Genomic DNA, 10000 nt, shown 5'->3' on the forward strand with positions numbered 1-10000 from the left:
TTTGGTCCCCTAATTTGAGGAAGGACATTCTTGCTATTGATGGAGTGCAGTGTAGGTTTACAAGGTTAATTCCCGGGATGGCGGGACTCTCATATGCTGAGAGAATGGAGCGGCTGGGCTTGTACACTCTGTAGTTTAGAAGGATGAGAGGAGATCTTATTAAAGCATATAAGATTATTTAGGGTTTGCACACGCTAGAGGCAGGAAACATGTTCCCGATGTTGGGGGAGTCCAGAACCAGGGGCCACACAGTTTAAGAATAATGGGTAATGAATAATTTAGAACGGAGACGATGAAACAATTTTTCTCACAGAGAGTGGTGAGTCTGTGGAATTCTCTGCCTCAGAGGGCGGTGGAGGCCTGTTCTCTGGATGCTTTCAGGAGAGAGCTAGATAGGGCTCTTAAAAATAGCGGAGTCAGGGGATATGGGGAGAAGGCAGGAACAGGGTACTGATTGGGGATGATCAGCCATTGAATGGCGGTGTTGGCTCGAAGGGCCAAATGCCCCACTCCTGCACCTATTGTCTATTGTCTATTGAATCACAGCAGTTATCAGGCAACTGAACCATCCCTGCCACAACCACAGAGCAGTCCTGAACTATCTACCTCTTCAATGACCCTCGGACTATCTTTGATCGGACGTTACTCCCTTATCATGTATCTATACACTGTAAATGGATCGATTGTAATCATGTATTGTCTTTCTGCTGACTGCAGCAAAAAAAAAAATTCACTGTAACAAATAAAGGACATAAATGTGACAATAGACTAAACTGAAACCTCGTGGAATGCTTTGAAACTTTGTCTGTCTGCGCCTATTCTGCATTCCTGGGGTCACATGTGTGATAATGAAATAGTCATTCACTCATTATTGAGCGGGCAGACTGAGTTGAGTTGATGAGTCCTGGTTCTGGCTGACGACTTCGCAAACACCTCATCAGTGGTCATCTCATGCAGGTCGGTCGGAGTGAGAAGGAGAGCGATTCAGCAGAGCCATCTCCATTATTAAGGACCCCCTATCACCCATCACACCACAGCTTCTCCATTCTGCTATCTGGGAAGAGATACAGGAGCATCAGCTGCAAAACCAGCAGGATGCCCCACAGCTTCTTCCCACAGGCAATAAGACTGTGCCCCCTCCCCATATATCATACACCAACACATCTAACCTGCCCATACTTTGACAGCTAGGCAGACACCTGTCAAAGCAAAGCCAATGACTGTTTTTATTTTAAATTTTAGGCCTATTTTAGATATGGTAATTTTAATTTTTAAAGCTATATGTGTTTATTCTGTTTTTATTAACTGCACTGACGGGGAACTGATTGAGAAACATTTTTTTTCGTTTCATCTGTGTATGTAAGTACTCAGTTAAAATGATATTTAAGTAAATACTGAATACTGATTACATTTTGAACTAGGCCTTTTTGACCAAGTTAAGGAGATCTAGTTGTTCGATCCCCTTTTTAAATGACTTAACATCGGGAGCAGCGTGTGTGTTGGGTGGTAACATATTCCATTCCCTTATCGTTCTTGGTTAAAGGGAATATTGGTGGCCAGGTTTAGCAAGTTGATGATGTAGGGACCATTATTTTGTCTTGTTTCACGGCAGTCGGTGCTCTGGGTTGACGGGAGATTTGATGGCGTGATCTTGTAAATCTCCTTGTGAATTTGTGGAATTCCCTGCCACCGAGGGCAGTGGAGGCCAAGTCACTGGATGGATTTAAGAGAGAGTTAGATAGAGCTCTAGGGGCTAGTGGAGTCAAGAGATATGGGGGAGAAGGCAGGCACGGGTTATTGATAGGGGACGATCAGCCATGATCACAATGAATGGCGTTGTTGGCTCGAAGGGCTGAATGGCCTCCTCCTGCACCTATTTTCAATGTTTCTACGTTCCCTCTCTTTACCTTAGAGAGTAAACAACACAGGAGGTACGCATAAAAAGTTGTAGTAACTCAGCGGGACAGGCAGCATCTCTGGAGAGATGGAATCGATGAAGTTTCGGGTCGAGACCCATTCCATCGCTCCAGAGATGCTGCCTGTCCCGCTGAGTTACTGCAGCTTTTTTTGTGTCCCTCTTCGGTTGAAGCCAGCATCTGCAGTTCCTTCCGACACAAAACAGGAGACTCGGCAATCAACAAGCAGCGCACTTCCTGAAGCACCATCATCACACAGCCGTATCCTGGTGCTAGTCCCACTCAGCGACAGCCTGCAACCTCTCGCATGTGTTTGAGAAATAAATAGCAATTCCTTCCTCCCTCCCGCCCGGCTGCCTCGAACTGCCCAGCACGGCCTTGCCCGGCCCATTGACCCTCACGCAGATGGTCTCCCTTGAGACCAGCGACCAACCCCGACCTCCTGCCTCCGACAGCTAACTTCTAGGGCCGCTTGCCACAGACGGAAAATTCCTTTTCCAAATCGAGGGTTGGTTTGCGGGAGTCATAGAGACCTAGACGCGGTGCAGGAAGGAACTGCAGATGCGTCTGTTCATCAAAGATAGAGGCAAAGTGCTGGAGTAACTCAGCGGGCCAGGCAGCATCTCTGGCTCTGGAGAGCGAGAACAGGTGACGTTTCGGGCCGAGACCCTTCTTCCCAAGTTTGAAGTTCTTCAGACTTCATCCCAGTCTGAAGGGTCCCGACCCAAAACGTCACCCATCACTTTTCTCCAGAGACGCTGCCTGACCCGCTAAGTAAAACCAGCATTGTGTATCTATTATAGATTCACACAGACCCTTCGGCCCAACTTGCCCTAACATGACCCAGCTACACTAGTCCCACCTGCCGACGTTTGGCCCATAGCCCTCCAAACCGGTCCTATCCATGTACCTTGTCTAAATGATTCTTAAACATTAGGATAGTCCCAGCCTCAACTACCTCCTCTGGCAGCTCGTTCCATACACCCACCACCCTTTGTGTAAAACAGTTGTCGTTCAGGTTCCTATTAAATCTTTCCCCCTTCACCTTAAACCTATGTCCTCTGGTTCTCAATTCCCCTACTCTGGGCAAAAGTCTGTGCATAGAAACATAGAAAATAGGTGCAGGGAGGCCATTCGACCCTTCGAGCCAGCACCGCCATTCATTGAGATCATGGCTGATCGTCCCCAATCAATAACCCGTGCCTGCCTTCTCCCCATATCCCTTGACTCCACTAGCCCCTAGAGCTCTATCTAACTCTCTCTTAAATCCATCCAGTGATTTGGCCCCCACTGTCCTCTGTGGCAGGGAATTTCACAAATCTACCCGATCTATTCCTCTCATGATTTTATACACCTATATAAGATCCCCCTCATCCTCCAGTGCTCCAAGGTATAGAGTCCCAGCCTGCTCAACCTCTTCTCATAACCCCTCTAGTCCTGGCAACATCCTGGTAAATCTTCTCTGCACCCTTTCCAGCTTGACAACATCTCTCCTGCAACATGGTGGTGGCCAAATCTGAACACAATACTCTGAATGCGGCCTCACCAATGTATTATATAACATGACCTCCCAATGTCTATACTCGAGATATACACAAAGGGGGGGAGAGAGGGGTTGGGTGGGAGCGGGGGAGAGAGGGGTTGGGTGGGAGCGGGGGAGAGAGGGGTTTGGGTGGGAGGGGGAGGGGGAGAGAGGGGTTGGGTGGGGGAGAGGGGGAGGGGGAGAGAGGGGGGTTTGGCGGGGAGGGGGAAAGAGAGGGGTTTTGGTGGGGGAGGGAGGGGGGAGTTTGTGGGAGGGGTTAGGGGTGGGAGAGGGGGGGGGTGGGGGGAGAGGGAGGGGTTAGGTGGGAGAGGGGGAGGGGGGGTGGGGAGAGGGGTTGGGAAAGGGGGAGAGTTTGGGTGGGGGAGGGGGGAGAAAGAGAGGGGGTTTTGTGGAGGGGGGGAGGGGGGGGGGGAGCAGGGAGGGGTTTGAGGGGGGCAGCCGTAGACACACACACACACAGGCAGCCCGTAGACCACACACCCCCCCCCCCCCCCCCCCTCCTCACCGCGGAAGAGGGGCGGCAGCAGTGCGGACCCGTGGCAGCAGAGGCGGTTGCGGCAGGAGCCGGGCTCCCATGCATAGACGAGCAGGGTGAGAGTCCGTGAGCGCTCCAGGCCAATGTTGAAGCTGTGGTCCAGGCTGAGGAAGGGCTGCCTGCAGGCGAGCAGCGCCGTGCGGGCTTTGCTGACCGAGTCCACCTGCACGGCGCAGAAGACGTGACCCGGAGCGGCCCGGGGCGACCTCAGCCCCTCGATGCCCAGCAGCCGCAGGTGGATGAGGCCGGAGAGGTGTTGGGGGCAGCGGGGCTGCTCGGAGCCGGGGTAGGGGCGGAAAGCCCCGGTGTCCAGCCTGGACCAGCCGCCCGGCTTCTCCCCTTTGGCCACCAGCTCCGGAGAGTCCCCGTCGCTGAGGTAGCCCTGCCGGGTCATGGAGCGGAGACCACGCTGCTTCTTGCACCCTCCACCCCGGGCCTTGACGCTGCTGTCCAAGTGGTAGCGGCAGATCACGTTGTGGTCGGCGGCCGGAGGGGCTGGAGTGGCCGGAGGGGGCTGCCCCCCACCACCGCCACCCTCCTGCCGACCCCCTCCTCTCGCCGTCCCCCGCAGGCTCAGGCGCCGCCGCAGCTCCGGCAACCTCCTCATCCGCAGTGACAACTTGCGCACCGTCCCCGGGGACTTGACCCGTTCCGACAGCGAGCGCTGAGCCCCGCACACCTTCCTGCTCCCCGCCTTGGGGCTGGAGCCGTCTGGCTGGGGCTCTGCCGCGCCGTCTGCAGGGGGGAGAGACAGGGGTTACAGTGAGTAGTACTTGATGCTCATCGTGACAAGTGAGGGAGAGGGGGAGGGGGGGAGAGGCGAGAGGGTGGGGAGAAGAGAGGGAGTGAGAAGGGGGAGAGAAGGGGGAGGGAGAGAAGGGGAGGGAGAGAGAAGGGGGAGGGAGGGAAAGGGGGAGGAGAGAGGAAGGGGGAGAGAAGGGGGAGGGAGGAGGGGGAGGGAGAGAGGGGGAGGGGAGGGAGGAGGAGAGAAGGGGGAGGTAGAGAGGGGGGGAGGAGGGAGAGAAGGGGGGAGAGAAGGGGGAGGAGGGAGGGGGGAGAGAAGGGGGAGAGAGCGGAGAGGGGAGAGAGGGGGGAAATAGGAGAAGGGGGAGAGCGGGGGGAGAGAGGGGGGAGAGAGCAGAGGGAAGAGGAGGGGAGAGGGGGGGGGAGGGAGAGGAGGAGAAGGGGGGAGGGAGCGAGGGGGAGGGGAGAGAGGAGGAGGGGAGAGAGAGGGGGAGAGGGGAGAGAGGAGGGGTGGGAGGAGGGGAGGAGAGGAGGTGTAGGGGGGTGAGAGAGAGAAGGGGAAGAGGAGAGGGGGAATGAGAGAGAGGGGATAAGACATCCCTGCACTGATACCCCCTCTCCCATCTCCTTCCCATCCCCTCCCATGATAGCCCCCCCCCCTCCCCCTTCCCCACAAATCCCCTTCCCGCTGCCACCACCCCCCACCACCCCACCCCCCCCCCCCCCTTCTTGATAGACCGGGGTAGACTGACAAAGTCTGTTACCCAGAGTAGGGGAATCAAGAACCAGGGGATATAGGTTTAAGGTGAAGGGACACAGATCTAATAGGAACATGAGGGTCAACATTTTTTACACAAAGGGTGATGGGTGTATGGAACAAGCTGCCAGAGGGTGTAGTTGAGGCTGAGACTATTCCAGCATTTAAGAAACAGTTAGATAGGTACATTGATGGGACATGTTAAGAGGGATATGGACGATGGGAGTAGTGTAGATGGGGCATGTTGGCCGGTGTGGGCAAGTTGGGCCGCAGGGCCAGTTTCCACACTGTATCACTCCGTGACTGTGTGCAGTGTATACATTTTCTGCTGGATACGAGAAGCTAGCGTGCAAACATGTTGGAGATGAACTCCCGGAGCTGCAGAAATTCTGCAGAATTATTGCAATAAAACAAGAATTTGGTCATTAAAAAAATAAGGTTCTTGTTTCCCCTTCCCTGATGCTGGGATTCATCACTCACCTGAGAGTTTGGGTCGCTGTAGACTGCCTCCCGGTTGGATGGTACCCCAAGAGACGGCAGTGGGCTGTACCGTGGGTGGGCGGTGTGTGGGCGGTGAGGACTCGGTGCGAGGTCTCATCGGCGGTGGCTCTGGGACAGTGTCTGTGCCGCTGGGGGTCGCGGCAGGGATGGGCTTCTTGGGGCAGTCGCTGGCGCAGTCGCTGGCCTCGGTCTCCGTGGGGCAGGGCAGCTCCACGCACCACTGCACCTTGCTGCCGCCTCCCGGCCTCCTCACCACCGGCACTACGTCCTCGTCCTCCGGGATGGGGTTGTACCAGATCTCGCCCTCTCCCTCTGCCGCCCGGCTGCCAGCGTCCACGGCAACGCCGCCAACGGGAGCCGACACACCGGGACCCCGGCTCGGGCCGCTCTGCACATCGCCGGTCAAACACCTCGTCGCCTGCACCCTCTCCCCGTTTGTGGCAACGGACGCCGGCTCACACACTTCGGCTTCTAGAGAGTGACAACAAAACAAAACGCTCGTCAGGCTTGTATTCACTGGAGTTTAGAAGGATGATGGGGAGGAGAGGCTTATAAAGACATATACAATTATAAAAGGACTGGATAAGCTAGATGCAGGAAAAAAATTCCCAATGATGAGTCCAGAACCATAGAAACATAGAAAATAGGTGCAGGAGTAGGCCATTCGGCCCTTCGAGCCTGCACCACCATTCAATATGATCATGGCTGATCATCCAACTCAGTATCCTGTACCTGCCTTCTCTCCATACCCCCTGATCCCTTTGGCCACAAGGACCACATCTAACATCTTAAATATAGCCAATGAACTGGCCTCAACAACCTTCTGTGGCAGAGAATTCCACAGATTCACCACTCTCTGTGTAAAAAATGATTTTCTCATCTCGGTCCTAAAAGACTTCCCTCTTATCCTTAAACTGTGACCCCCTGTTCTGGACTTACCCAACATCGGGAATAATCTTCCTGCATCTAGCTTGTCCAACCCTTAACATAGAAACATAGAAAATAGGTGCAGGAGGAGGCCATTCGTCCCTTCGAGCCTGCACCGCCATTCAATATGATCATGGCTGATCATCCAACTCAGTATCCTGTTCCTGCCTTCTCTCCATACCCCCTTAAGAATTTTGCAAGTTTCTATAAGATTCCCCCCTCAATCTTCTAAATTCTAGCGTGTACAAGCCGAGTCTATCCAGTCCTGACATCCTAGGATCCAGTCCAGGGTGAACCTTCTCTGTACTCCCTCTACAGCAAGAATGTATTTCCTCAGATTAGGAGACCAAAAACTGTACGCAATACTCCAGGTGTGGTCTCACCAAGAACCTGTACAACTGCAGTAGAACCTTCCTGCTCTCAAATTCAAATCCATACCAGGGGCCACAGTCTTAGAATAAAGGGGGGTGGGGGGCATTTAAGACTGAGGCGAGAAAAAAAAATTTCACCCAGAGAGTTGTGAATTTGTGGAATTCCCTGCCACAGAGGGCAGTGGAGGCCAAATCACTGGATGGATTTAAGAGAGGGTTAGATAGAGCTCTAGGGGTTAGTGGAGTCAAGGGATATGGGGAGAAGGCAGGCACGGGTTATTGATAGGAGACGATCAGCCATGATCACAATGAATGGCGGTGCTGACTCGAAGGGCCGAATGGCCTCCTCTTGCACCTATTTTCTATGTTTCCATGTTTCTTACAAACGTACTGAAGTAAACATCGAAACATAGAAACATACAAAAGCAGGGGTAGGCCATTCGGCCCTTCGAGCCTGCACCGCCATTCAATATGATCATGGCTGATCATCCAACTCAGTATCCTGTACCTGCCTTCTCTCCATACCCCCTGATCCCTTTAGCCACAAGGGCCACATCTAACTCCCTCTTAAAGTACTACAACAAAGTCCTGGAGTGGAGTATAAAAGTTCGGAGTGAGTGCGCTAGGGTTTGCGGGTGAGTTGGCGTGTGAGAGATGTGGGGTGTTGCTGAGATGCAAGGAGAGAAGGTGAATGCAGCACAGAATCAGGCCTGTCCTCTCCCCTACATGTGCCTTTGACATTTTCACCCGCACTCTCCCACACAGCACGCACCCAGGGACTGTCGGAAGCCGTGCCAGCCAGGCAGCCTGCCTCACACAGCCTGGGCCCACATACCTCAGCCGAGAGGCAGCGGAAGAGATCGACTTACGAAGCAGCCGCCTGCCAACTTTCCTTAATCAAAGCAGTCTGGGACGCAAGATAAACAAGGACCTGTATCCACTAGCAACACCACCTCAGAAATATCACTGGTTAGACTTGCTGGCAGCCACACAGCACTGCTCTGAAGGAACTGCAGATGCTGGTTTAAACCGAAGATGGACACAAAATGCTGGAGTAACTCAGCGAGACAGGCAGCATCTCTGGAGAGATCTCTGGTGACGTTTCGGGTTCGAGACCCTTCTACAAACTTCAGATACGTCACCCACTCCTTCTCCCCAGAGATGCTGCCTGTCCCGCTGAGTTAGTCCAGCTTTTTGAGTCTGTCCTCAGACGACTGGGCAGATTTCACAGGCTGCAGCTGGGCCGGGAGAGTGAAGCAGAGAGTGATTGCATGTGGCTGTGTGTTAGACACCAGGGTTACAGGACTAGGAGGACAGAGCAGTGGGTAGGAAGGCACAGGCTGGTGAATCTGTGCGATTCTCCACCCAAGGACTTGCAGACTCAGTTGCAGAGTATATTAGAACATACCCGTTGAGTCTGAAGAAGGGTCTCGACCTGAAACATCACCCATTCCTTCTTTCCAGAGATGCTGCCTGTCCCGCTGAGTTACTCCAGCTTTTTGTATCTATCTTTGGTTTAAACCAGCATCTGCAGTCCCTTCAGACATATTAGAACAGAGAACAGATACCGGGCATCACAGTGTTATACCAATATAGTGATTGATGTTATAGCGAGAGACAGAGACAGATAGAGAGACAGGGAGAGATGGAGAGATACAGACAGAACAAGATTAATGGGAGCAGGCATGAACCTGATGGGCCGAATGGCCTCCATCTGTGCAATGTTAAGGCCCGCAAGCTTGGTGCAGTTCCGGATGAGGGGACGGTGAATGGGGAGAGGGAGGAGTAATGATCCAACTGTTAACATCATTCACATCTGTAAAGGGGTGTGTGTCACTCTCCAGAGAGCCGTTCAGCGGCTGTGTGTGGGTGTGTGTGTGTGTGTGTGTGTGTGTGTGTGTGTGTGTGTGTGTGTGTGCGTGTGTGTGTGTGTGTGTGTGTGTGTGAGTGTGGGTGTGAGGGTGTGAGTGGGAGTGTGTGTGTGTGTGTGAGAGTGTGAGAGATAGAGTGAGAGTGTGTGTCTGTGAGTTTGTGAGTGGTCGTGTTTGTGTGAGAGTGTGTGTGAGTTTGTGAGTGGTCGTGTTTGTGTTCAAATGTAGTGAGTGAGAGTGTGTGTGAGAGTGTGTGTGTGAGTGTGCATGAATGTGTGTAAGAGTGTGTGTGTGTGTGGGTGTGTGTTCACATGTGTGTGTTCGTGAGTGTGTGTGTGTGAGTGCAAGTGTGTGCGTGAGTGCGTGTGTTCGCGTGTGTGTGAGAGTGCAAGTGTGTGCGTGAGTGTGTGTGTTCTCGTGTGAGTGAGTGTTTGTGTGCATGAGAGTGTGCAAGAGTGTGTGTGTGTGTTCGCGTGTGAGAGTGTGTGTTCACGTGTGTGTAAGTGTGAGTGAGAGTGTGCAAGAACGTGTGTGTGTTCGCGTGTGTGTATTCGCGTGTGAGTGAGTGTGAAAGTGAACGTGAGTGTGAGAGTGTGTGCATGAGTGTGAGTGTGATAGTGAGTGAGCGTATACATGAGTGCACGTGTACACAAGGCAGCTGCAGGCCACTGTGTACACAAGGTGCCCCCTCCCACCAGCAGCTTCCTGAGTCTCTCCTCCCTGTGGGTTTCCCCCTGGTCTGGGTTTGCCCGTCATGCAACACAAAGAGGGGTCTGTGGCCCGGGTCTGCCTGGAACCGAGGGCTCCATTCACACGGGCCAGGCTGGGAGAACAA

At 53.4% G+C, this 10000-nt stretch overlaps 1 protein-coding gene across 1 annotated transcript in view; it reads right to left on the bottom strand.

Annotated features, from left to right (window-relative positions):
* Positions 1-10000, bottom strand: part of LOC129714414 (rho GTPase-activating protein SYDE1-like) — a 58278-nt gene that overhangs the window by 8405 nt on the left and 39873 nt on the right. Inside the window, exons 4-5 of the mRNA XM_055663993.1 lie at positions 5976-6467; positions 3965-4729 (exon numbers count right to left, since the gene is read on the bottom strand). Coding sequence (XP_055519968.1) covers positions 3965-4729; positions 5976-6467 — 1257 coding nt within the window. The remainder of the gene's footprint in view (positions 1-3964; positions 4730-5975; positions 6468-10000) is intronic.

This window comes from Leucoraja erinacea, chromosome 39 (assembly GCF_028641065.1).
Source record: "Leucoraja erinacea ecotype New England chromosome 39, Leri_hhj_1, whole genome shotgun sequence".
NCBI classification, from domain to species: Eukaryota; Metazoa; Chordata; class Chondrichthyes; order Rajiformes; family Rajidae; genus Leucoraja; species Leucoraja erinaceus.